Consider the following 27885-nt stretch of genomic DNA (forward strand, 5'->3'; position numbering starts at 1 on the left):
CCTCCCACTGATATTCATTAGCTCCATTCCACTTGTACTAATATTCTTTCCCTTCCCATTAGTAAGTCAGTGCCTAACTCAATTTTCTTTGCAATTTTTTTCCCCAAATGAGGTTGCTCAAAGTAATTGAACTCAAGTAAATATTATCCCTTGGTGGCAAATCAGATGTTTTAATTCTGAAACAAAGGAAGGTCGTACAAACCTCCTGAGTAGAATGTAGTTCCAAATGTGTACAACTGGTGAAGATACCAGATACTGTTAATGAGCAGAAGGTCCTATAAAGATTTATGTTCTTCAGCTCCACTAGTGTCCTATCAGAAGCATACCAGGAATATACTGAATTTTGCATTATGGCTGTTTTAACCAGCTTCATACTAAGTACTGACCTCAGATGCAACACAGTCCTGCAAAGGAAGAAATGTGAACATGGTATGCGTATCTTGCAAACAAAACTTACCTGAATGTGACTTAGTGTTCTGCTGATGGTACTGTTAGAACTGTAAATGTCACATTTACTCTCTTCAGTGAAGCAGAAAAAAGCCCATTTAGACGAGGCCATTAGTGACATGGTTTAGTGGTGGACTTGGCAGTCCTGGGATGAAGGTTGGACTTGATGATCATAAAGGATTTCTCCAAGCTAGTTGATTCTAGGAACAATGTAGGGAGGTAGATTCTGAAACTATTATCTCAAATTTGCTAATGAACCTCCATCTAAGAAAGCCATGCTTGTGTATAAAGTAGGAAGTGGAACTGTAACAAAAGTAGCACTCCCTTTTTGCCTTGTGTTTCAGTACGGTACTTCAGTTGTGTGCCATTGGACCAGAAGTCTTCATAGCCATTTAATCTTTGCAGGGAGTTTCAAAGGAACAGAAACAGCAGTTGACCATTGAAGCAAAGAGAAGAGAGAGAGAGCAGCTGCCTCTTAAAGATGTGGTTACCAGATAAACTAGAATTTTAAGCCTAATTTTTGCTGCTTCATAGTGTGTCTTATCAGTATAGAACAGCCTAATTGTACTTTAGATAGGGAAAAGAAACTGAATTTTCTTAAGAAATTCTGCATATGAAAATAGAGTGAAAATTATCTCAGTTGTTCTTCAGTTTTCTTTTTATCTTGATCCATGAAGATCTGGTAGAAAACTTTGTGTGAGGTCAGTCTTGGTTTTGTTTTTTAAATTGCGTTTTATTAAAGGCTCATCTCTATGGTAGCTTTTTCTTTTATAAGACTAAAACTTCACATCTAAGGTATACCCATTTTGAGAATGTACTAATGTCCTGGGTTCTGCAGTAGCATTGTTTAAACCACGACAACCTCCCTTGGTTTTGTCTAGACTGGAAGGACAAATAATTTGAATCTCTGTAGTCTTAGGACAAAGGTTTAAAAAGGCATCAATTCATGTAGTCCATTTTAATGTTCTCTAAAGCAGGATCAGCTACATTTGTATCACTCATTATGTTTGGTCACTTTTTAAATTACTGGAAAGTTTGCAGTCTCTTACTTTGTTTCACTGTACTTATTGCAAGAGGATTTTGTTTAATATCTAACCTAATCTTCCTTGATGTAGGAGAAATTTACTGTCTGTAGTGAACGTAGGAAAAACTGAATTCCCTTCATCTCCATGATTACTTTTTAAAATACTTGGATATTAGAATCATAGAATCATAGAATAGCTAGGGTTGGAAAGGACCTCAAGATCATTTAGTTCCAACTCCCTGCAATGGGCAGGGACACCTCACACTAAACCGTATCACCCAAGGCCTCAAGGCCTTGTCCAACCTGGTCTTGAACACTGCCAGGGATGGAGCATTCACAACCTCCCTGGGCAGCCCATTCCAGTGCCTCACCACCCTTACAGAAAAGAATTTCCTCCTTATATCCAATCTAAACTTCCCCTGTTAAAGTTTTAACCCGTTACCCCTTGTCCTGTCACTACATTCCCTAATGAAGAGTCCCTCCCCAGCATCCCTATAGGCCCCCTTATCTAAATATTTAAAGGTGATATCCTGGTGCAAGCAGGATTTGGAGAGAAGCAGTACACTGACACTTAAGGTCACCCCCAGAGGTGCAGTACCTAGTGGGCAAAGTGGTTCTTCAGATAGCTCATTACAAAAATAAACGTGCAAGTCTCGTATGATGAAGAAAAGATTGTTCCAAATAACTTAAGTAATTCAACTAAAGTTTAGAAGTTGTCATGCTGTACTTTTTTGTATTCCTGGGATTATGCAGCAAAACTGTTTCCATATGCCTCTATACTGGTTCTTAGTGCTGCAATAGCTTAATTTTTGATAATAGTAAAAAAGTTGCTTATGATTACTGAACTTTCTGGAACGGAAAACAAAGTTTGCTTTATGCAAGCTTAACAACATTAACTTCAATTTAAGATGGGTCCATTTCTAGAATGAAACAAATATTAAGATGACCATGAAACATGGGGTTCTCATCCTGCATGTCATGTGTGTAGATTGTTTTTGTTCTTAACATACATAATAGAAACCAATGTAAAACACCTCATGGGAATGCTTACGAGGTTGGTTGTTTCTTTTTATTACCATACCTGTATCTTACTGTGAACTACCTTTTAATAAGGCTCTTGTAAGCTCAGGTTGTAGATGTTGCCCTTAGTGCTGTGTTTTTCCACGCTTACTTTGAACTCCTGTTTGGTAATTCTTGGCGGCCTTTCTGAAGGAAAGATTAAGCTTTTGGCTCTTTCAGGAAAGAAAAATACAATTGTTGCGCTCTTTCTAGCAGGTGCGTACAGAATATTATTTGTGGGGGAATAACAGAGCAGCAATAACATCATCCTGGTTTAAAATAAGCGAACGCGGAGACTCGTCACCTCCTTTGGCAGCGGTTTGTCAGGCGCCGATGCCGCGGGAGGCGCGGAGCCGGCCGCGGGGCGCGCAGGGAGCAGTGCCAATCCCGCGCCAGGCTCCGCTCATTTGCGGCCTCCTCGGTGTCATTTGAAGTTGCTGCCGTTGGCCAATGGGGCTCCTCCCGCCCGCTGACATCACTCACTAGCCAGTTCCCTCCAGCTGCAGAGCGCTTCGGTTTCTGTCTTTTTTTTTTTTTTTTTAACTAAAATGGAGGCTGGTTTCTTGCCTTAAGGAGTACACCGCCTTGCCTGCTGGAGCCTAGATGTTGACATGTAACAGAGCTAGCAGCAGGATGGTGGTTGACGCAGCCAATTCCAATGGGCCGTTCCAGCCCGTGGCTCTTTTGCATATTAGAGGTGAGTTATTGTGCGTGCGAGAGGGAATCGCGACCCTCCGACGGGCTAATAAATGGCTATTGTGATGCTCGGGTAAAGGGGAGCAGGAGGCCTCTAGCCCCGACACTTTCTGTTTGGCGATAAAACCGGCGCAGATCAAAACTCGTCCTCTGCTCGATGTGTTTAGGGAAGATTTAGGAATTCGCAGAGGCATCGCATGCATAGCTAAAAGCAGGTTTTACTGCTTTCTGCCGTAACTCTCCCATCCCCCTTTCAAGCTGTGCTGATGTCAAAGGATGTGAAGTCATTACCCCAGAAAGGTACCGAGTGGGGGAGGGAAGAGCCGAGTTATCGCTTTACCGTTTCTATAGAATAAGGGCAGACAGTTGATGTGTTTCAAAGCCTTTTTTGTGGAAATCTTTCCGCTAGAGCTCCTTTAAAACCCATTGCAGCTCGTACAAGAATTGAAAGTGTTGTTGGGAAGGAGTGGGGGTGCGTGACATTTATTCTGAAAATATCCTTTATGTATGCAGAAAGCATGTCATAGAAGAGATGCAGTTCAGCTTTAACAAGCAAGCTCTTACGTGCCTGTTGCTGTGTGCAGTTCTGAATGTGAAATTTCTGCACAGAATACGTTCTTTTGGGTTTATAGAATTAGTACATTGCAGATCTACATTTTATATAATTCATTGGGAAAATACATGTTGGTATGACATTTCTGTGTAATACTAAGTGTGCATCTCTTGATATGTATTTTTGCAGTTAGTAAAATTTTACATTGCTGTGGTTTGTTTTGTTTTTATTTCTTCAGCTGGCTGTTAACCAATCAAAGCTTTTTTTTTTTTTTTGTCTTAAGGTTGTTTTGGTTTAGAACTTTTTTGTGAAAGCTGAACATGCATTAGCTGGGATCAGCATACCTTGAACAATGGCATTTACATGCAAGAAACACAGCTAATACAATTCTTAGTTACCTTTGCTCCTCAGCTTTCACTGACGTTTGCTTGATGTTAGTACTGAAAAGCATATTTTTTCATTAATATTTCATACACTGAAAAAAATACTGCTTTGAAAGTTGAAAAAAAAAACACAAAACAAACCACCAAACAACCCAACAGAGGCAACTGTTCAGAAGTCTGCTCCTTTAAGCAGTAGTACTGATCTTCATGTATTAAGAAATCACAATTTTTCTTTGCCCTTTAAAAGAGGAGCCACCTCCTTCTCTGTCTGAAGTGGGACTGGACGTGTTTGAGAAGAGACGCATTTTGGTCTGGGGGGTGGGGCATGCGATAAAATTCCCTTGAGTTAGAATAGGGACTGTACTTGTTGTCAGGGGAATAGAAATGCAACTACCTGACCTGTAGACAGGCCTTTGCTTTTCATTCTGCACAAATCACCTTAATTCTCTGATAGATGCTGCCTTTTGGAAGGGGAGGAGAGAAGCACCATCTTTTAAAGGTGCAAGTTAGGAGAGAAAAACAACGTTGGAATCATAATGATGAAATGTTATAATGAAGAACCTTAGTAATCCTTTGTCTCAATATGATACCATGATTCTTGTCAGTGAATTTATCATCCGTTTTGGCTCCAGTCAGATATGTAATTGTGGAAACAATGGAATTTTTTTGTTGATTTTTTTTTTTTAAGAAAATGTTCTGAAATTTATTTTCTTAAGACCTAAATTCTTGGTGCAGTGTATCTAGAATTTTGGTACACAGTAGTAAAGGTTAAGGGGTTTTGTGGTTTGATTTGTTGCTATGTTTTTCTTAATTTGGTTGGGTTTTGTTTGGTGGGTTTGTTTTTTTTTAATGGGTAATGAGAGTGGACTTTCTTGTAAACAATCAGGGAATAACTGAGAGATTCTCTTGCATTTTTCAGGTCCTAGGAAGTAAGATGTGGATCTGGTATTACGGAGTTTCTTGACACTGGGATGGGAAAAGCATCCCTTACGTACATGTATATGTGTATGCAGAAGTTGTGTTGTTTTTTGTGTGCCTCATCTCACTAGCTGCTCTGATGCTACCAGTACTGATCTGCCTCCAAAATGAAGCCTGTCAGAACAATACATACCAAATTAATAGCAGTAAAAATTGGCTGGTAACTGAAGCCTAATGACACATTTACTGTTTGTCCCAATCTGTGCTGCTTTTGCAGTTGTCGTTTTACATCATCTATTGCTGTATGGGATAAAATTTCTACTAGAATTTCTTTTTGCAGCTCTAAGAGCTAAAACTTAAATGTCAAAAGTGTGGGGGCACAAGCCTGTCAGTTGGTCCTAGTTGATCTAGTTTGTTGTAATGGAAAAGATACTGCTTTATCACCAAATTCGTGTAATGTTTAAGCTAAATTTTTGAGCTGGTATACCGTGTTTTATTTTACCCTTATATTTTAGCTACCATATTTGGCCTTAGTCTTATTTTTAAAAAAATCTGTGGAGCCTTGTGGACTACACTGTTGGAGCTTCTTTAAAAATTGCAGTCATGCTTTTAAAGTTAATTCTGAAGCCTTTTCTGTACCTGGATCATGTGGAGTATGTAGTGTTTGCAGAATAAAAAGGAAATCTGATCCAGCATGGGATGGGAGGTTGCTCCCTTTCCTCTTGTTCCTCCTGAACTGCAGACAGCTTTATTGTCTGGGCTTCTTATAGCTTTGCTGAAATAACACAGTTGGAAAAATAGACACAGGTGTGGGGTTTTAAAATTATGTTACAAGTCTTGTAAATTAGAAATAAAGGTTTTGCTGCCACTGATGTCTGCCCCATCACCAATAAGGAGGAGCAATAGGTATTTTCAGGATAGGAGTCCCCAGATACCCCATCTTCCAGCAGTTCATTTGACTGCCAGTGCTCAGGGTCATCTTGGAGATGATACAGCCATGTAATTCTGAGTCAGAGTGCTGTGGAAAGAGCTGTGAGAAGTCTTGTCAAGGTTCTGCTTTCCATCAGTTGCTGTCTTTAAGGTCAGACCCTTGGCCTTAGTCATTGCAGCTATGTGGTTGTCCAGCCATGTACCTCGCTGATCCGGATCCTAATGTGTAGACTACCTTCCTTGGTGTTTCTATTCACTATAGACTTCTTCAACAACCACATGACTGTTGGCTGACCCTGGTCACAAGTATACTTGCTCTCCTTTCTTCATTCAGGTACTATGCCCTTTGTCACAGCCATAGGCTGTTGGCAGTTGTTCAAGACCAATGTGTAGAAATCCAGTCTGCAAAAGATGAATCTGGACTTGTTGGAAAATACCAAGTACCAATGGAGCCTAATCAGTGCTGACCACAAGTGGCGTGGAGCCATTACTGTATGTTGTTTGTTTGTGCTGAAAGCACTGGTTCAGTGAGAGTGTTGGGTCTGATGGGGTAATGAGCCCTTGGTCATTCAGCCACAACAGGCTTTCCAGGAGATCCAAGTTATGCTACTGCTGCTTTGATCTTTTTAGAGTACAAACATGGTGTATAATGGGCAGCTGAGCTGCTTGTCACTGGTTATCATGGTGAAGTGAAAGCTTACCTAGTATTGCAATGATCCAAAGCTTCCAAGAAAATTACAGTTCAGTTTGAAGAACTATTATGGCCATGGAATAACTCCTGTGGTTTGTAATCGTGGGTAGAGATTTGAGCTTGTATCTGGCTGTGAAACAAATGATGTAGCCAAAGCAACTGGTCATGGGGTATCTGCAGAGAGAGCTCCTATAGGATCTTTGTGCATCAACAGGTGAGTAGCTATGAAGATGATATTAGGACAGCACAGAGAAGATGTTTATTAGGTAGCATGACTTTAATATTTTTTACAAGGAGGAAAGCAGATCCGGATGGTGTTTTCAAGATGTGTCTTCTCCTCATGGAGCCCTTCTGGTGGCTAAACCCCCAGGGTGATGGAAGTGCACTCAGAGCCCTGCCAGGAGGATCCACATAAATAAAATGAGGCCTGGGGGAAGGAATTGGAACCTTTTGATTTCCATCTCAGCACTTCAAGCAAAGGAAACAGCTGTAAAAGCAGCATGGATTAGGAAAAACAGTAAACATTTGTCACTAGGCTTGAGAGTTACCAGTTCATATTTACTGTTGTGAGCTTTGCTGAAAAATGTAGCTGTAGTACCAAGTGCAGTTACAGGTAGAAAATAATTGTAATTCATTCTGTAGGCATATAGTAAATGTGGGGGGGGGGGGGGGGGGGGGCAAACATTTTCATTGGGAATACAGTTCAATGCTGTTAAAAAATCTTAGTACTGTTTTATCAGTACGTAGAGGTAGTTCAAATGCCAGTGTTCTTATGAAATCAAGAAACAGGTATTTAAACAAAATGCAGATAAAGTTCGGCTCTGATCTGCAATGGCAGAATTACCAGAACATAGAAGTTACCTTAGTGGCTTAGTTGCTGACTGGTGGGGACTGGTAATGTCTGTTCATGCTCTTCAAAACTTATTTTCAAGACATTTTGCAAGACATACTGAAAGTTGTGTGGGAAGGAGAATAACACCCTGATACTGTGGTAACTCAGAGTGACATTTTCTGTAGGCCGTAACCTGTTTCAAATATCGTATTGTCCATCTTTCTCTGCCTTCCAGACCAGCAGCTGACAGATTCAACTTTTTGTCATTATCTAAGTTACTTTAGACTTTTTGAAGGTTGCTTGCATTTTGTTTTTCAAAGAAAAATTATGTTAACTTTGTCCATATTTACGATGTGATCCTTGTATGCATTAATCTTGAGTAAGATTAATACTCTGTCTGCACGTAGGGCTTTTCTGCAGGGCTAAAAATGTCAGTAGCAGTGGTTTTGTGCTAGAAAGTTCAGAGTGTTTAGATAGACATTTCATGCTTGCCAAAGCCTAATGAAAGATCTTTATTCTGTTGGGGTAGGTACTAACAGAGCACCAGGCACCTGTCCAAGCTTTTAACCCTGAGATTGGGCCACCTTTGGTCTGGAGCTGAAAGGTTACCAAATCACCATGAACTGCTGTGAGGTTCTTAACGCAGCCAACTGCTATCTAGCTATTGCAAGGTGCATTTCCACTTACTTTAGATTTTCATAGATGGCTATGAAAGCTCAAGTCCCTTTTAATAATGTGTAAACGTAGGAAATGACTGTTAAGTAAGCTGCATATTGCATTTAACCCTGAAGTATGCAATTTATTTCTTAAAGGAGAAAAGCTTGGCACTTCCATTTTAGAAAGAAACTGGCATGTGTTTCTTCTTGGAAAATAATTCATCTGAAGATACTTTTGCCTGACCATGTTTGCGAAAAATCATGAAGGTTCTTGCTTTGCAGGAATTGTTTCTGAGCTAAAAACTAAACCATAAAAAAAGCTGTTTTGTAATCAAGTGGGAAGCAGAGGCCAAAGCTTGCACTTGAGAAGTAATACAGACCAAATTCAGCATGGAGAATAGCCATTAATCTCATGATGTACAAAATGAGGCTGAAAGAACTGGTCTGGGGAAGGGAAGGCTAAGGGGAGATCCCACCTCCAACTGATGGGAGAGTATAGAGGACAGAGCCAGGCACTCCTCAGAGATATACAGTGACTGAGTGAGAAGTAACTGATAGAAGTTGTAGCACAAGAAATTGCCATTGAATACAAAGAGGAAAAAAAAAAAACCACCATAGAAGTGGTTAAATACTGGATTCCAAAGGGACTGTGCTTGGAGATACTTAAGTCATTGACTGGAGAATGCCATGAGCAGCTGGGTTTAACTAGCTCACGCAGCTTTGAGTTAGGGATTGGAATAGCAGAAATGAGGTAGTTCCTTCTGGTGAAAATTATTCTGTGATTCTGTCATTCCTTGCTGCACGTTGGCAAAAAAAAAATGACTGGCCTTACTGTCACTTAAAAATACCACAGTATGAATTTTGATATACAAAGAGCAATATTGTTATTGTAAACTGTCTTCTTTTCAGTTACTGAGGCAGACTTTTCAGTATGTTTAGTGACAGAATGCTTATTAGTAGCACTTTTACCTCAGTGTTACCTCTCTATTTTTGGTGTTATGGTGTTTTAAATTATTCTTATCAAGTCTTTGCAAACTGTTAAAGTTGGGTGTTGGGAACCACATGCAGCTTTAAAAATACTGGCATCCTAAAAGGGTGTTTTGTTAATTTCTTAATATCCTGTTAGGAGCACAGCAGTAGTAAAAAAACATGGCAGGTATGTGTTTTTTACAGAACACCCATAACTAAAAGTATCTTCTGAATAAGCTAGAACTCATAAATGGGCCCAGTCAGCTGTTTCACCCATGTTTCTTTACATTTATTACCTTTTGGAAAGATCTAATAGACTGAATTCTTTTGCTCAGTATCATGAAGTTTTTCTGTAGTTCTTTTTAACAAGCTTTAAACTGACAGTGAATGTGGCATTAACAAACTGTGTGACATCGCTGTTTGTCTTCTGTGGTGTTTATGAAAATGTTGAGCAGTGTAATTTCTAACCCAGATCCCTACGGCATGTTTCCGGTAATCTTCCTGCATTATAAAAACATTATGTTAAAGGTCTAAAAATCCAGAGATAGTTGTTGTTACCAACTTTCTAACATTTTCCAAGACCTTGATAAATTTCAAGCATGATTTCCTTTGCATGTACTCAGTTTGCCTTTCTTGGGGCATTAATATTTTATTCTAGGTTGAAACTGGTTTGCACAGATTATGAAAGCATACCAAAAGAAATTTCAAAGTCACCTTTCATGCTGTTTTTTTTTTGTAGGTGTATACTGCAGTGGAAAATTGATCTGGTTTACTCCTTCTGTGTTTTCTCTGTAATGATAATATTCCCCTTCACATGCATCTTGCATTTTGTGCATAAATAGATATTTTTAAGGGTGATGAACTTAACTGGTCTGAGCATATTTCTTTAAATATAATACTTTAATACATTTAAACTTAGTAGCTCTCTGTTGTGAAAAGTGAGTAAAATCTGCCTGGGAAGAAAGGTATATTACAGTTGTACAGTGTTGTTGAGTTGGACATCCTAATAGTTTTCTTCAGAAATGCTTCCATTACAGTGATAAATTGTGCTAATTCTCTTTCAGTGAATTTCATTTTAAAATTACAGCTACTTGTAAAATCGGGGGCTTGTTTTGTGGAAATATTCCTGTGCAAAAAACCTTCAAAACTTTTTTTCATCCCTGCTAATCCAATAAATGGGATTTCCTAGGGTCAGCACTCATCTTCTGTTCTGCTTGTGGGCCGTAATTGTTGTTGAGATTGGGTCAAATGGTTAAACCTCAGCTAAGATTTAAAAGAGTTAAAAATGCTTGTTCTTACCTTTCCTCCAATACAAGCCAATTATAAATTGATAGTCCAAAGAGGTGAGAACCAGCTGCATGTTTGGGTTGATACCTGTGCCTTCCTTCCAAGCCATTCTGACTCCATTGGTATTCAGCCTGACTCCTGGAGCTCAGAGTTTCCACCTTGCCAGAGTTTCCTATATTCTTACAGAAAGTTCTCAGCCTCTGCTGTTCTTTTGCATTGATTAACCAGTTATACACTAAATCACTAGCTTTGAAACCCATCCGCTTTTCCTTTCTAAAAGTGTTGCCTCAAAAAAGATAAACAAGACCATCTTCCTGAAGAAGCAGCAGCAGTTCTGTTCATAGTAAACCTAGGCATCTTGTGTCTGTTAGGAATGTGAAATGCTTACTATACAGTTTCATCTGTTATTATTAGATAATTTTCTGAATTGTCACAGGATTCGTACTAATACAAATGATTGTTATTATATTCTCTCTTGTATGGTTTTGCTAGATTTTCTCAAAGGACATCCAAACATAGCCACAGTGCATAGCCAGACTTAGACTCATGCTTTTTTACTGGTATATCCTGAAGCAACTTATGGGGAGTGTTTTTATAAGAGTGCACCTAAAGGAGGTTGCTTAGTTATTGTTCCCATTGCATTCAACATGGTGACATGCTTATTAACTCATCACTTACAGTGAAATACCTTTTAAGATGAAAATTCAGTGCCATGCGTTTCTGAGGAAAGTATTATTTCTATTTCTGTTCAAAGCAAAATTAATCATTGATTCTGTAGTCAGCTAATTCTCTCCATGTGCTATCAAATACTGTTGGCTACTGAAACCACATTGTAAATCGCACAGATTGAGGAGTGGCAGTATTTAATAGCTGCAGGAATATTTACTTCATACCTAAACAAGATGCCCCTCTGGTGGGGGTGGCTTTTATAAAGGTTCTAACCTTTATGCTGGAGGTAAACACCTTGTATGAGTGAAAGTGCAGTCTTGCCAGCCTAACAGAACTGCTGCTTGGCTTCTGAGACAAAACAGAGTTAAATGATGCTCTGAGTGTGTGGTATTTTAAAGCCATGTCTGCAATTCTTATAATCAATTCTGCTTAATGCACATACAAATCATGCTGTACTGTTTCTGCTGTAACTTGCCAGTTAGGTTTTCTTTTTCAAAGGCAGTTAAAATTAAGGGTGGGGTCTGCCTCTGGGTTGTTACAGGTGTTGGAAGTGGCAGTTTTCTGTCAGTTTTCATAATTGTTCTTGTTACTGATAAGTCTTAATTTTATTAAGTAAATATTTCTTTATAAGTTATGCAAGAAAAAAATACATGAAATGGAAAAGATGTAAAGTAAAAATAAAGCATTTGGGACTTTTCTAGTTGTTTGTTGCAGTCTACTAATTTGAAACACTTCATTTTGAGGCTTTTATGGAAGGCTTTTAATTTGTATTTTTGGATTAAAGCTACTAGCTGTGTGGCTTTACACACCTCTGAAACTGAATTCTTGTGTTCCTTTTGTATTTAAAGTGGAAGGATAACAATGTCAGTGGTATTTCAAAGGTATTCTGTGTTCATTTAAACCATGTTGGAAAGAAAACTGGAACAAAATTGATCAAAGCCTGAAATCCCTTAAATAGTTTAAGGAAAAAGCGTGTTGTCTGTTCTTTGGGTGTAATACGTTTTCTTCAAAAATATTTTCCAAACAAACTAACTGGTCTTAACACTAGGATCTTTCTTCTAACCTAGTATATTTATATCTTTTGTTGCTCCTGGTGTGTTTGAACTTCTATATAAAGTATCTTAAAATACAAAAAATTGATGCACAGGGTTTTTTGAAGACTGCTAAAAGTTATTTGAATGCCACAAAAGAAGTTGTGTTGTGCTTGTCCTAATAGGAAATTAAGATCTTGCTGACCCTTAAATTAGAATAAGCACATCCTCTTTAATGCAAAATTTTGAGCATATATGCTTTGCTGCATGACTTTCTCACTCCCTCCTATTGGAAGCTCAGTATTCATTAATGTAGCTTAAGGGATAAAGAATCCTAAAGCTTATTTTTAAGTGGGAGAAATTAAAATAAATTGCTTTCATTGAACATCTGAATCTTCCGTTTAAAAAGAAAATTGTAAATAAAATAATACTTTGGGAAATCTGCTTGGGGTGAGATGTCTAAACATGTCCAGATCTTCTTGGATCACTTTTGGATTCATAACTAATGAAAGCAGCAACTTGTTTTTGCCCGCTACATTTACAGAGGTGTTGGAGGCCTCAGTTTAAATTTAAAACCCACACACAGGGGATGGGACTTCCTGTCTATTGAGGAGAATTTATTAAGAAATTTCTCTCAGGAAAAACACAAAAAAAGTCCTGGTGATATTGGTGTTATTTCCTGTGTATCTTGTAATGACTGTTGCAAGTTCTAATGCTGTATGGTGACTTGGGATGATTTTAATTGTTGATCAGCACTTGGGACCTTAGTGTGCATCTCAGCTCAGAGTTACTTCTACTGTTAAAGCTTTTCCTCTGAATAGACTTTTCAAAAGAGTTAACCTGTTGCTCATCCTATTTCTGTTTTGAAGAGAGTGGGAAATTGCCCTGGTATTGGCCGGGATAGATTTGATTTTCTACCTACTAGCTGGTGCAGTGCTGTTTTTTTGATTTTAGGATGAAAACAGTGCTGATAACACACCGATGTTTTTAGTTGTTGCTCAGTAGCGCTTACCCTGGTCAAGGACTTTTCAGTCTCACACTTTGCCAAGTGAGGAGGGGCACAGGAAGCTGGGAGGGAGCAGAGATGGGACACTTGACCTAAACTAGCTAAAGGAGTATTCCATACCGTAGAACATCATGGTCAGTACATAAACTGGGGGAAGTTGGCCAGGAGCCACCAATCACTGCTTGGGGACAGTCTGGGCATTTGTCAATGGGTGGTGAGCAGTTGTATCATGCATCACTTTTCTTTCTTAGGTTTTATTTCTATTTTTATTATTATTGTTATATTTTTCCTTTATTTCAGTTGTTGAACTGTTCTTGTGTTTCCTAAGTTTTTCTGATTGTCCTCCACAGCCCTTTGCGGGGTTGGGAGAGAGTGAGCGAGCAGCTGTGTGGTACTTAGTGGCTAGCTAGAGTTAAACTATGACAAGAGTTTACAAAGCTGATTCAGTGTTGTTATCAAGGAATGGTTATGGAAGATTTTGTTAAGATAAAGACATGTTAGCTTTAGAAAAGCTGGAAAGCACAAGCAGTTGTGTTAGCTGTTTATAACCATAGTTCTTGTGTGAGAGGCTGGGTATTTGGTTTAGGTTGCATTAGGGTGTGAAACATGTTTGACCATAGAAAACCATAGGGGAGGCTTTTCTTCCTGCTTTCTAATCTGTGTCATCTCTTTCGAAGCCACACATGAACCAGTATTCTTCAATGAATTCTTTTGATAGTTGTAACTAATTATTCTAAAAGTCCTCATTAAATTAACCTATTTCTTCATTCAGAAGCATCCAATAGAAACTAGGGAGTAACCACCAGGATTTAGAGTATGTAGGGAGAGTGAGGAGAGGAAGAAGCAGGCTGACATGCTCTGGGGAAGCACGCAAGTTATTTTACGTTTTGGCGGCTGATTGCTCCTTGAATTATATTTATCGTAGATGTGTGACAGATAACATTGATTGACAAGTTACTCAGGCTCATCAGCAGTAGCTGACTAGAGTTACGGGTTGGTATGTGGAGTTTGTGTGTGTTTTGAGAAACAGCTTGTAGCAGATAGTTAGGCTTGATTAGCGGATACTTCAACCAAGTGTCCAAAGCAACAGAGTTTATTCAGTGGTTCATGGGTTACTTCTATTTACTTAATGTAAATCTTCTGGATTGCACCATGCACTTGAATCATGTTCTGTAGTGTAACCAAGGTCTGGTCTCACCACAGTCATGCTTCATCTTTTCAGAGAAACTGTTAAAAGCAATTTTAGTTTTCAAATACAGTAGAAGGTGTTGCATAATAAGTTAATTTTTATGCTAGAGAATGGATTCAGGTACAGTGTAACAGCTAGGAAATTGAGGATTTTTCTTTTAGGTTTCTAGTTAGTGCTTTGTGTTTAAAAATTAGGTTTGCTGTCATATTAACAGTATGTTAATAGCATACGTATGCCAGAAAGCTCTACTGAGAGTTCTTTATCTGTTTGATTTCTCTCTTTCCTTGTTAAGACAGTTTTTTCTTCCGTTGTCTGCTTGATTATCCTCCCTGTCATTTTTCTCTCTTTCAGGTGGAATTTTTATTTCATTAGCTGTAGCCCATTTCGGTTTATTTCACTTGCCATTTCCTCTGTAAGTGTTCCTGTTTTTATGGTATATTGCCTTTAAAGTATTTATTCAGTTACCACTTTAACTCTTCACTTTCTATTTTTAAACATTTAAATATAGTCCAAAAATTCTTACTTCTCTGAAATATTATTACAAATATGTTAAGGTAGGTTTTTTAAAATTTCATATGGCTTCTAAGAAAAGAGTTGTCTTCTGATGAAAATCTTTGTAAAGCAGGAGCTTAGATGTGAGGTGATGCTGGTCTTCTGAAAAAGTTAGACAATTAGGAGCAGGGATTATTCACTGATATACTGTTATCATCATTAGGCTTATGATGTATACCTGGAAAAGATGTTATTGGAAGTAATTCCAGTGCCTCAGGTTGTTTAGTTTGTAAAAAAATATGCCAAATAGTATGAAATGACAGCAGGCTTTTTTTTTCTACTTCATTACCAGTCAATCCATAAAACCTCCCATCTTAAATGTTTGACAGTTAAATGTTATTACTTAGTTTCTCCATCCTCAAAACCACAATGTAATCTTGTATTTAGGAGATAGCTGCCACTAGCAACAGCCCTCAGCACTGCATTCCCCAACAACTGCAGCTTTCCGAGGGGATTAGTGTTTTGAAGCACCTGTTTTGAGCTTCACTCCAGGACTGACAAAACATGTGCTTCACATTCCTTTCAGGCTCTCTTAACTGTGGGCTTTTTTGGGGTGGTGGCTTTTTTATTCCCTGATGCTGTTTAATTAGTCTGATAATGGCTCACTTGATTCTGACAGCCTTCTTCTCCCCTTAACTGGAAGAATATATTGCTCTAGAAGTCTCATAATCCAATGAAAAGCTACTCATTTGAATTAAAATTTAGATAGGAGATTTTCCTTTCATAGAAACTAAATATTTTAAATGTTATGTGCCTTCGAACTTAATGAATTGCCATGTCTTGCTCTTGCCTCTCTCGTCCCCACTTCTGTATCATTGTTTATATTGGTTTAATACACATGCTGTCATAGGTGAAATAAATTTTAATCTTAAGTGGAGTTACAACTTCATCCAGAGTGCAGATCAGCATAGGAGCAACATCAGTGCTGTTGCTTTGTTGAAAAAGAAAGCTACTAACCAGGACTTGTTTGCTTGGGGAGGGCAAAGGGAGGAAAGATTTCTTTAAATAAAACCACTGCATTTATTTAAATTAAAAAAAAAAAAGGAAAACCCACAAAAAACAACACCAGAACCCACTATTTGGAAATAAAGTAAAATCAGCTTGCTTTTGAATTTTACCTAGAAAACTGGCCACATATGTATGGATTTAAGCATTTTAAAAAAAAAAAAAACAAAACTTATTTTCTATCAATATATAGAAAAGTAATTCTTGTATTTTGGATGCTGGTCTTTCAGGTGCATTACCCAATGTGAAACAGCAGCAGTTAAAAACGGTGCAGTTCCTCCAAATGCAGGGAAATGCAGAGCAGCTTTCTTTTCCAATTACAAATTTCTGTTACCTGAAGAACAGTCAAAAAGTATTTCTGGCAGCAGGTCAGTTCCTTGAAAGTTGGAGTGGACATAGCCTGTAATTACAGCCATTTTTCATTTCCCTCCCTCTCCTGAATGCCTGGACTGGTACTGAGCATGATGGTGCTGCATAAAGGCAGCTGATGCAGATGAGGATCATGCTTTGGAAATATGTGGGCTGTACAAATACTTTTGTAATTGGGAACTGCCCTTGTGGGTTGGCCTACCATTTTCAGCTCATCTTCTAACTGTCCTTGAACAGTTTGCTGTTCAATAACTTTGCTATGATGATAGCTGGTTGGAATAAGTATTTTCTTGTTATCTGTAGGGAAGCTCTAAGTACCTACAAAATATTTTTAATTAATGATCAAGAGTTGTTTGGGAGTCATGAGCTTTGTTGTTGTAGACCAGACTGAAAGTCCATCTCATCTTCACTGTCTTGTTTCTGACAGGAAATATATTAAGTGTGTGTGTATGTGCATATATATATATGTTGTGAGTTGTGTGCCCTTGTGAGGTTGAGAGCTATGCTGGTGATGGCATATGCCTCCAGGTACGGTCTCCCATGCCAGACAGGTCTCTACTGAAGGGTCAAAGTGTATCCATGGGCAGAATGGGCTCACTAGCCTTTGGGCAACCATCCTAGGAGAAGGACAACTCTAACTTCAAACCCGGGCAGGTGGAGCTTGTCTAGCTTTGTAAGGCCATTCGTCTAAGAGAAGGATGCTCTAATCAAATCTACGACCTGAGGACTTTGCTGTCACCATCCAAGCTCCTTAGGCCCTGACAGATAAACCTCAGGTGTAAAGGGTGGGGCCAGTTCCATGCATGCTGTGCCTCACCTAAAAAAATCCAACTGTGCAGGCCCGAGGGTTTACCCACACGTGCAAAGCCCTGTAGCTACAGGCGAGGGAAGAAACAGCAGGTGATCATATATATAAAAGCAGTTGAGAATTGCTCTGTATGAATGTTTACAGGTATAATGCATCATAATTAGAGAAGGGCTTTAAACTTACAGCTCAGTTCTTTTGGACTAAGCCTGTATTCTTTTATGACACTTTACACAGCTTACATGTGCATCTCTTTATCTTCAATATTGTGATAAAGAGCGGAAGTTTGTTCCACTTCTATGCTACTTAAAATGCTTATATATTGTGCTCTCTTGAGTCTAATACGAGCACTCCTGTTTTTACTGACCACAAACTGTGTTTTGTGGTAGAAGTTGTATGAGCTGTTCTTCCTATTAGGACATGATCTAAAACCTTTGAACTTCTAGCTTTATTTCAGTTTGAAACTATACTAGAAAACAGCTGTTTTGTGTGACATCTCTGGGTTACCTACTTACCCTGCCGTGCCTTTTGTCGTTTACTCAGCAACTATTGAATTACACCATTGCCATAGAAAAAAGGGCTGCTGCTGCGAAGATGGGGATGGATCAATCATCAATGCCCAGTGTTGACACAATTACAATACAAAACTAGAAAACTAATTTTTAGATTTGAAAGAACATAAAAAATGTTATCCAGAGAATGGTAAGTTCTCTACACTCCTACAATTTGAAAATTATTCATGTACCATACAATATTGAACATATGTTCAGACACTTTAAAATTCAGTGTTTATTTTTACTTGATTTCTAATTTTCTAAAAGCAGACAAAATTTGGTTTAGTATGAAGACAGGAAAAATTTGATTTGTTAGAATATAACTGGTTTGGTTCTTTAGCTATGCTGTACCTTAAAAAATTGTTTCTCAGGGTGCTGTAGTGTATTGGTAGCTCCTGCATATATAATGATTATCATGTCCCACTGAGAAGCAAGGAGAGAGGGAGGACAGTTACCAGTGGGAATAGTTACTGAATAGCTACTTCTGTACTGATACAATTAAAATAGAAGGGACAGAGCTTCCACCTCTGTAGGTTGGTTGTGTAAGCCAATTTAATGTCCTGGGGTTGGAAGGAAAGAAAATATGAAAAATACAAGTAAAACAAGTAGGTGATCTGTCAGGCCCAGAAGCCTACCTTCCCATCAAAGTACCTACTTTCTTTTAGTACTTCTTCTAGTGTATCTTTCTATCTTGCAAAAAGGATAGTTGGTAAATTATGTGGATTTAGGCATAAAATATGCCATTACAATATTTGTGTCAGGAATTGCTGGGAAACAAATTCAGATGTAAGACCAAAATTCTTTGAGATTCTGAAAACCTATGCTACTATTCCAGCAGAATACCAGAAATAGTACTCATTTAAAGTATGATTGCTGATAGGGATAAGTGTTGAATACAGAGCCTTAGTTGTATGAGTTGTATGAGTTGTATGTGTCATGCTTAAGCTACTGTTTAGAAACATTCTGTGAAAATAATGTAAATAGTTGCTAGCAAATGGAGGTGGTGAAGGTGTGTGGGGTTTTTTGTTTTGATTTTGGTTTTATTTTTTTGGTGGTTTGTTTTTTGTTTTTTTATTATTTATACAAAACCCATTACTTAGTGAACAGCTCCAAATAATTCAAAATGGAATTATTATAAGGAGTAGATTCTGAATAACCGTGGCCTTCTCATGGCTATTCAGGAATGGAGCACCAGAGTTGGCCAGTTATGGAAACTTTTTCCTAATGGCAGTCTTTTCAAGTCAGTCAGTTAACTTCAGTAATTGGGAGTTGTGAGTTATCACTAAGTTGAAGTGGAAGGTGATGTAGAAGTCCCCATGCAGTTTACTGAAAGATTGTCACCAGTCACTATCATGTGGCTGAGGATAAACAACTTCTTGGCGTATCTGGAGTTCCTCTGCAGGTGTGCACAAAAAATTACTATCTACTCAAGTTAGCTTCTTGGACACCTTCTGTTTTTCTGTCATACTGAAAGCATCCTTTCAAACCCTAAAAGTAGGGGTGATCTTTTATTTGATGGCAAGTAATCCAGACAAGTACTACAAGAGATTTGAGATCCAGACACCTGAAGATTGTGGATTAAGACTCGGGGGGGGGGGGGGAGGATGGACCACAAACAACAAACCACAAACAAAACACAGTTCCTTAGAAATATGTGAGACTCTCAGTCTGCATAAAGAACATTCTCAGTCTGCATAAAGAACATTCTCTCTCAGCTAGAATAAGGGTGACTTGGGTACTAAAAATAGTTAAGCCACTTCAGAGTTAAGTGGTGAGGGAGGTGGCTTGCCTGGTTAAGGGTGTTTCTTGACCCTCTTAGTTCTCAGTCTTTAACTTCTGAGATTAGTAGTAATTATAGCTTTAATGCTTCTTCTCCTTTAAGGTCAGTGTACTGTAAATCACTGTAATTTTATGCCCATTACTTGTATGATTATAGTCTCTATTTGGGCTTTGGATCTTGTGAAGCATACATTCATAGCACAGTATCCTAAAGTGAAACTGTGTTTACCCTTCAGGTTGAACCACTTTCCATCTCACAGTTAATTGAGAAAAGGTAATCACTTTGTACGTCTGAGACTTTGTACATTTAGGTCATAAATTTGGCTGACTTTCAGTATACAAATTACTTGATTAAATGCTCTTTTTTTCCAGAAGAAATCACTCATTGCTGTAGTTTTCAGTCCAAATAGACAAAAGTGTATTCAGATACAAAATTTGTGTGTCTTAAAGTACCTTCAGTTTGTTCATAACGCTGGACAGGAATTTTGGTTTATTTGCCAGAAAGCTGTTGCTGTGTTTAGGGACACCCGTTGTTTACCACCTTCTTCCTACTTCTTGAAGCCTTCACTGTCCCAGGTGGCTTGGTGACGCTGAGTTCTGTAGCTGGTTATGGTTTCTTTCATGTATGCTACGTTTTTATTCTGCGTTGTCTTCAGGGCTATTACTTCAGAAGCTTTTATTCTGGAATTAATCTTCTGAACAATTCTGTATACATAACTAAAAAAAAAGCCAGCCATTTTAAACCAAGTATGTCCTCCGGGTTTATTATAACAAAAGTACTTTAGAAAGCAACTTCTCTTTGAGAGAGTGGAGCTACTCCAGTTTTTGTTATCTTAAGAAGTTTGTCAGGCACTAAAAGGAGAGCAACTCATTGTATATAACTAATCAACTGGACTGTAGATAGGTCAGGCATTCAATTTATGAGATTGTACCTGCATGTGTTAGGTTGTGTGTGTTCATATTCAGTAGTACTGCTTCAGATACTTTTGTGGTAGCTCTTGCTGCTTGTGTTGAAGAAAATTTTAGCATTTTATAAGACTCTAAGGAAAAAGAAAAGTCATCAACTAGAAGAAGTGGGTGTAAACTGCAGAACTATTTACAAAGGCAATCTAGTTTTACTTTTTTTTTTAACATGCTATTAATGTCTTAGCAGTTCATATCTAACAATAAAATAGTCATTATGCAAAAACATAGAATATGCTAATTTACACAGCCTTTCTGTGGTGTATTCACATTTCTTGTCTTTACCTTGATGCTGTAGTCATGTAACAGTTTTAATTGGACATGAATTTTGCTGCTATCAAACGAGGTTACAGCTTTCTTTACCTCTAGCCAGTTAATTTGTGTATTTCCTAAGTACTGAAAGTTAAGGTTCTGATCGTGAAAGGTTTTGCTGTGTATAATGATCTGTAATTTCACATGCCTTAGTCATCTTCACTGCTTGTGGGATTACTTAAGAGAAAAATAAAGCACATACAGATTTTTGTGGCAATGAGGCTTAAGGATCTATAGAGTTTAAAAGGCATAACTCCTGTAACTGTTCAAATGTAAGCTATAGGAGGTATGTCAGTTGTCAACACATGAATGTTTATAAATGGCAGTCTAGTGTCAGTTCTTTCTTAACAATAACCTTAACTTCTACATCTATACGTGGACTTGGTGATTTAGGCGTACTTTAGTTTCAAAATATAATTGGTGGGTTTATGTCATTGTGCGTATACTTAATTCTTTTGAAGCTTCATTTTTTTGGAAAATACTGATGTTAAAAGTGGTGCTGGCTTACTTGCTTGTCAATTGTGCATGACGTTTGAAATGTGCAGTCTAATATTGCTTTACCTCAAAGTGCTACATAATTAATTACAAAGGATCAGCAGGGAGGATTAAGGTGTAAAGCGTGTGAAGTGAAAATTGAGAGGTAAATTTTTTTTATAACCCAGGTATCCTTTTCAAACAGTAAAAAGTAGCACTGCAGAAAGACTCTGTAAGGCAAGGCAGCCTTTGTCTCGAAGTTAGGTGTTTGTATAACAAGGATTCAGGCAATGAATTATGGTGTTACCAAGATTATCATTCTTAAATTTTTTTTTTTTCTTCTATTTGTTATAGAAGATGAGGGAGTCTGGTCTCAGGATACCTGAAGCCTGTGAAATATTTTTGATAGGTATCACAGAAGAAGTCAAAATAGCTTCTTACTAGCTGCATCTGAGTGATGATTAAACAACAAGTAAATATCAAATGAGAAATTTACTTTTTTTTAAAATTTACTGATATTTTTTTCTTATATTAATCTTGGTTATTAAGTATGGCCTTTTCTAGAAGGCCAATGTTTAACTTTGCAGTGCTGGCCACAGTAAATCAGACTCCTGCAAGTGCTTAAATAGATTGATAATTAATGCAAACCTAACTCTTGTATGTGTGAAACAAACATTCAAAATAGTGTTACAAATTGTCCAAGTAGTTGGAGATCCTAAGTGTGTTGCTTCAGATTCTCTAAATATTTGTGTTAGTGAAGTTTTAAAAAAATCTTGAATAATTGTTCTATGCCTGGATGTGGTTCCTGCGGCCTGTTGTGTTATAGAAGGCACTTGATATAAAAATGGACTTTGCGAGATGGCAGCTGTCAGGTTTAAAAAGTGGCTCTGGCTTAAATGCTTTTTTTAATACTAGAGATTTATGCAAACGTGACATAATACTCCACAAACTGAGCTGTTTGGGGAATTCTATGAGGTGTTTGTTTTGTTTTGGGTTTTTTGTGGGGTTTTTTTGTTTGTTTCCAAGTATATGTTTTTTCCATGCAGTATCAATTCCTGGCAAAGGCAAGTAAGTATGCATCACTGTCATGTACAGCATATTTTACTGTGGCTCATAACTCTGCACTGTTGTATTCCTGAAAATCATTTGAAGATTCAGAAAGTTTGCCTTTTAGTCTTAAACACTGCTATGCCTGTGTCTTGGGCAGAGGGGACAAGAGTGAAGTCTGCTACAGTATAACTTACTACCAATTATTTTCACTTTTCAGATGTTCCTCCTGCTGATCAAGAAAAGCTTTTTATCCAGAAGTTACGACAATGTTGTGTACTTTTTGACTTTGTTTCTGATCCACTAAGTGACCTAAAGTGGAAGGAAGTAAAACGAGCAGCTTTAAGTGAAATGGTAGAATATATCACACACAATCGCAATGTGATTACAGAACCTATTTACCCTGAAGTAGTACATATGGTAAGTTACTTAACAATGAGAACTATATTGAATTTTTTAATTCATGGTTGCTTTTTTATCTGTATCAATTTTAATAGTTGTTTATAAAAATAGGGATGAAAGTTAAATACATCTAGCTCTTTAAAAAGCAGAACTCAAAACCTGGGAAAAAAAAAAAGTAGAAGATTGGAATTAAGATCACCTTTGCAAGTTTGACAATCTTATATAATCTCATTCAGTACCAGCAATTGAGTTTCTCCTGTGTTTAAAGGTGAGGAGAGTCAGACTTTTAGTCCACAGGATGGCAGATGAGGGTTCTGCTGGAACAAGCTATATGAACAGTCCAGGCCTGTACTGTTTCTTTCTTCTCACTACCCAAATCCTAGCCAGCTAGGCCTAGCGTTTGTTTTTTTTTCCTGTTGGGGTTATGGCCAGCTCCTTCTCTGCAGTAGACTTGAAACCACAGGAGAGTCTTTAAGCTCTCATTGTGCTGACTTGACACCAGTTCCGTGGAGCAGCAGTTGAGTTGAGGTCTGTAGCTGTTGTCTGCAATCCACTGAGAACAGAAAGCATCTTTTGAAAACCCTGGCTACTGAGCCCACAAAAAACTCTTGACCATGTGTGACGTGATGTTTTTCTCAAGACTTTATAGCTTGAGGTGATTTTTCAGGGGACTGAGAAAACAGTGCATCTTTAACATGAATACAAACCTAGTAACATTTTGAGGCCATCCTAACAATTGGGTACTTTGAAGCTTCTTCAAAGATTCTAAGGTTTTATAGTATGAAAGACATCGCTTATTCTGAAGACTGCTTATTCTTGAAGTCATCCATAAATGTTCACTGAAACACAGATTATTTTCATTGAGAACTTCTGTGTATAGTAGGACTGTATAACTAGATGTCAAACATGTACACAAAGCATTGAGGATGATTAATGAGGAGGTGTAGGATCATGGCTTTTTCCATGTCTTGATAGTTTGTTTGTATCTCTGTTTTTTTGGTAATTGATACCTTGTTTTGGAGTAATTGACACTGATGAAAGGGGAGTTGTGGAAGAGAATAAGCTTGCTGAGACTTCATTTAGGTATAATGGAGTTAGAGTTCTTGAATATCTAAGTCAGACATGAGCATTTGCTCTGTGTAAGAAGTCTTAACTGCCCATAATTCCATAACTTTTGCCTTATGTGCATGCATTATCATCTTCCATCAAACAGTTATGGCCAGAATATATTTGGCTGGGGAGAATATAAACTTTCTTTGCTTTCAGGTATGACTAATGGTAATGAAGTCTGCACTTTGGTCAGTTTACTAAATCTTGGTGCAGAATTTGGCTCCTATTTTAATTGGTGGTGTTTTGCTGGGAGCATGCACCATCTGTTTCACAACACTTTCAGTGAATTTAAAATGTTTATTATGTGCAAGGTTCTGAAGGGCGTGGGGTTCCCTTGCATGGGACTTACACAGCACTGCATTAGGCTATGTAAGTCCCTGGACTAGTATTTTGAGCTTAAATTCAGATAGCAGGTGTTCTTAGGCTTCTTTTATGGAACAGGTTTGGGGTTTTTTGGTCATCTGTTCTGAAACAGCTGTGTTCCTCCTGTAGTTATATTTTTGTTTGGGGTGTTTTGCAGATGTGAGGTTTTGTTTGGTTTCTTTTATCTTTGGTGTAGAATAAGAAATGCTACTGTGAATAGAAGCATACTACTTGTGACTCAATTTAGCTATTAGGGTGGCTTTATTCCTGCAAATATAGAAGACTTTCAGATAATGTACCTTGTCACTTAGAGCTGTTCATGTCAAGCTTCACTCAGGCTGCTCAGGAGAAGGGAGGAGAAAATGTGTAACGCTATCTGATGCAAGTTGCTTGAAAATATTCTCCTGCATTACGCAAAATAGGCTACCAGAAAAACAGGGTGCATAACTACCATTATAACAGACATGTCTGTAAAGTAGTAAAATGCAGGTTGTTTCCTTTTCCTTTTTTGTTTTCCCATTCTCTTGGGAAAACTTTGGAGTCAAGTGTTACCTTGTGCTAACAGCACAGAGGGAATTTTGGCATGCTAGACCAGCTTTCATAAAGACTCAAACTTAATAAATTTGATAAGATGTTGTGGAGTTTGAAGCAGGAGGAGCTGGGGAGCTGTTGTGTTTAAGCTATGTTTACTTAGTACTTCTGAGGGAAATTTGCCTTAGAGGAAATGAGACTGCAGCTCGTGTCTTGTCTGTTTGGTCAGAAGGCTGAGAAGTTACGAAAAATATCAGGCATTTGACAGAAGGGTAAAGGACTCACTGATACCAATTCATTGTAAAACTTTCTAAATTGCAGTGGCTTAATAGACAACAGTTTCAGGTTTGTGTTGTGCCTTCACTGGGAGATGATGCACCTTGATTTAAGCAGTTTGATGTTCTGTTATTCAAGGATATAAAGCACAAGCCAGATCAAATCAGGGTTCATTGGTTCCATTGCTCATGGAACAATTTACTTTAGGTTTTTTTCCGTTTGACATCCTCAGAAATAAAAAAATATAAAACATTGTACCTAGCACCCTATATGAGCTGTTTTTTCTTAATAGCGAGAGCCTCAGACTTGCTCATGTAGAGAAGGCTGTGATTGTTCTTCCATTTGCTTAAAAACCTTAGCAGGTTTTAAATTTCAAGTATAGTCTTCCTGGGTTTGTTTTGTTGGAAGACTATTGATTATTGTATAATATAGGTTGTAACTTGTTAGTTGCTTGATGGAGTATGCTTTTTAAAAGGGGAACATAAAGATATTTCAGCTTTACTTTTAATTCTCTGAAATAGTAATTACTCTGGTATGCCAGTCTCTGTCTGTATTAGACCTACATCTCAGCTGCAGAAATGAAGGAATATTCTGAAGCATGAGGATGACTTTTCCTTTATGGGAATATGATGTAAGCCTTGCAGATTTAGCCGATGCAGTTTCATACTGCCTCCCACTGTCTGCTCTGCCATCTGTCAGAAGTGAGATGGCAGAGCAGCACATACATATGCTCCTTAGCCCTGCCAGTTAATAGGTAATTCACAGCATTATTTTAAACTGTGAATGGTGGTGTTAATGAGAAGAAGTCAGAATGTGAAGAGGGAAGGAAACATGGCACTCTGATGTTTTTCCCAGAATCCTACCAAAGATGGGTAGAAGGCATTCCTCTGCAAAGTAGCATCTTTAAACTGAGACAGCTTAATCTTTCAGAGCTTTTGAGTAATCTTCAAATGATCAGCAAGAAAGCTTTCCTTAAATATAAAAAAAAAAAAAGAAAAAGAAAAGAAAAAAATGTGTGTATGGCACATGTGAGTATTAGCTGCAATGGATTTTGAGCATAATAACACAACAAAGACTGAATTCAAGGCATAATAGATTTTAAATTTTATATTGGAGTAGACCTTGCATTCTGAATAGCTACATTTTAAGTAAACTCGAACTTGTAGGGTTTAGGGGTTGTTGGTTTTGTTTTTTTCTTTTAAACTGTGTATTACACATTTGTTGACAGCATAGGAACCTTTCAGTTGATGAAATAAGGGAAATGTTCCTTTGCATCCTCAAATAAACCATTCAGTTCGGTGCAGGTTCCAATGGGGTAATATTTTTTTATTTTATTTTTTTTTTTACTGAGCCAAGTATTGGCTTTTTTGAAAAGGCTCTGTAAATGTTTCTGCTGCTCTTGGTGATGTAGCCTTTATGAAGAATTTTCTTTTTCCTGACAAATCAGCTTCTCTGCCCTGTTGTCTCTTACTTTGCCAGAGTTAGGAAATGTATTCTCCAATTTCCTCCTAAATACTTGTAAAAAGGCATCTCTGCTTCTGCTTTCCACATCTGCAGGTTGCTGCAAAGCCTTGTAAAGTGTATGTGTATTTATATATCATATATATATATATATATATATATATATATATATATATAAAACATGTTTGTGTAAACGTTTTATATGCACTTGCTTGGGCTTTTAAAATTTCATGTTTGTAAAGAGATCAGAGTGATACCCTCATAAAATACATCCTGACAGGTTTGTGCTTTAGAGTACTGCATGGGAAAGTGCTCTCCAAATTAGAAATCTTTAACAAAGAACGAATGTAGCTCATATTTAAACAACTGGGTTACATAGCTTGTACTTTTGCAGATATTAAGTAAAATAGTTCAAAAGAATTTTCAGTCAAAACCATCAGTGAAGTCTTTTTCTTAATAATGCACTTGTTTCAGAGTTCTTAAAGGCACATATGATTTCAGTTTGCAGTTAATATGTTTCGAACATTACCACCATCTTCCAATCCAACGGGAGCAGAATTTGATCCAGAGGAAGATGAACCAACCTTAGAAGCTGCATGGCCTCATCTACAGGTATTTAATGAAGACTAGGACATCATAATCTTAACAAAATTCTTACATTAAAATTGTTGTTTCTTGACTCAGAATTGTTTGTGTTTGTCTCAGGTCAGTTACATTTCTCTGCAATATTTAAAATACATTTTTTGAATTTAAACTGATAATACTAAAAATCAGTATATTATAGGTTAAAGGTTCGTTGTGTCTTGTGGTGCAGATGTAACTGCTATGATTTTAAATGAGCTTCTGCTTGACCCTATGACCATATGCTTTGATCTGACTCTGGCACAACTCTAGCTTTCAGAGGTACTGTGACAGAGGAGAACAGAGAATGTTCAAAACACATACTTCTGGGAATGATGAATATTAGATTGCTGTATGTCATTTGAGTACAATCTTGTGATGGAGCTCAGCAGAATTTCGATGTACTTTAAAGAAACTTAAGTTCTTGTACTTTGTCAGGAGAGGAAGAGCAAAGTTTTTACTGTGTGGTACATAAAAACAGTGCACCTCTCAGCAACTAATTAGTAATTTTGGTAATTTACTACTAATAAAATGATTCCTTGTTTAAAAGACTAATATTATTTTTTGGGTTTTTTTCAGCTTGTTTATGAGTTTTTCTTAAGGTTTTTAGAATCTCCAGATTTTCAACCTAATATAGCGAAGAAATATATTGATCAAAAGTTTGTATTACAGGTGAGGTAAAAAAAGACTTTTTAACTTCAAGCTTTAAATTATTTTTACAATGCGTTAGATTCAGGTAAATTGCATATCTTCTTTTCCCTTTTTGCAGCTTTTAGAGCTTTTTGACAGTGAAGATCCTCGTGAAAGAGATTTTCTTAAAACAACTCTTCACAGAATATATGGGAAATTCTTAGGCCTAAGAGCTTACATCCGGAAACAAATTAATAATATATTTTATAGGTATGTCAGTATCTTTGTATT

General features: G+C 37.6%; 1 protein-coding gene across 5 annotated transcripts in view; it reads left to right on the forward strand.

Annotated features, from left to right (window-relative positions):
* The window catches only part of PPP2R5C (protein phosphatase 2 regulatory subunit B'gamma), an 84051-nt gene that overhangs the window by 32485 nt on the left and 23681 nt on the right, over nt 1–27885 (forward strand). For 2 of the 5 annotated variants that reach the window (XM_061464039.1, XM_061464040.1), the window contains exons 4-7: nt 22421–22620; nt 26845–26955; nt 27544–27636; nt 27734–27864. In XM_061464039.1, coding sequence (XP_061320023.1) covers nt 22421–22620; nt 26845–26955; nt 27544–27636; nt 27734–27864 — 535 coding nt within the window. Of the gene's footprint in view, nt 1–2917; nt 3228–3258; nt 3527–22420; nt 22621–26844; nt 26956–27543; nt 27637–27733; nt 27865–27885 lie in introns of those variants that run through there. The other 3 variants (XM_061464042.1, XM_061464043.1, XM_061464041.1) reach the window with 3 other exon arrangements.

Source organism: Pezoporus flaviventris, unplaced genomic scaffold (assembly GCF_033815535.1).
Source record: "Pezoporus flaviventris isolate CSIRO_AGI_PZ_B2104156 unplaced genomic scaffold, CSIRO_AGI_Pfla_v1 ptg000036l, whole genome shotgun sequence".
NCBI lineage: Eukaryota > Metazoa > Chordata > Aves > Psittaciformes > Psittacidae > Pezoporus > Pezoporus flaviventris.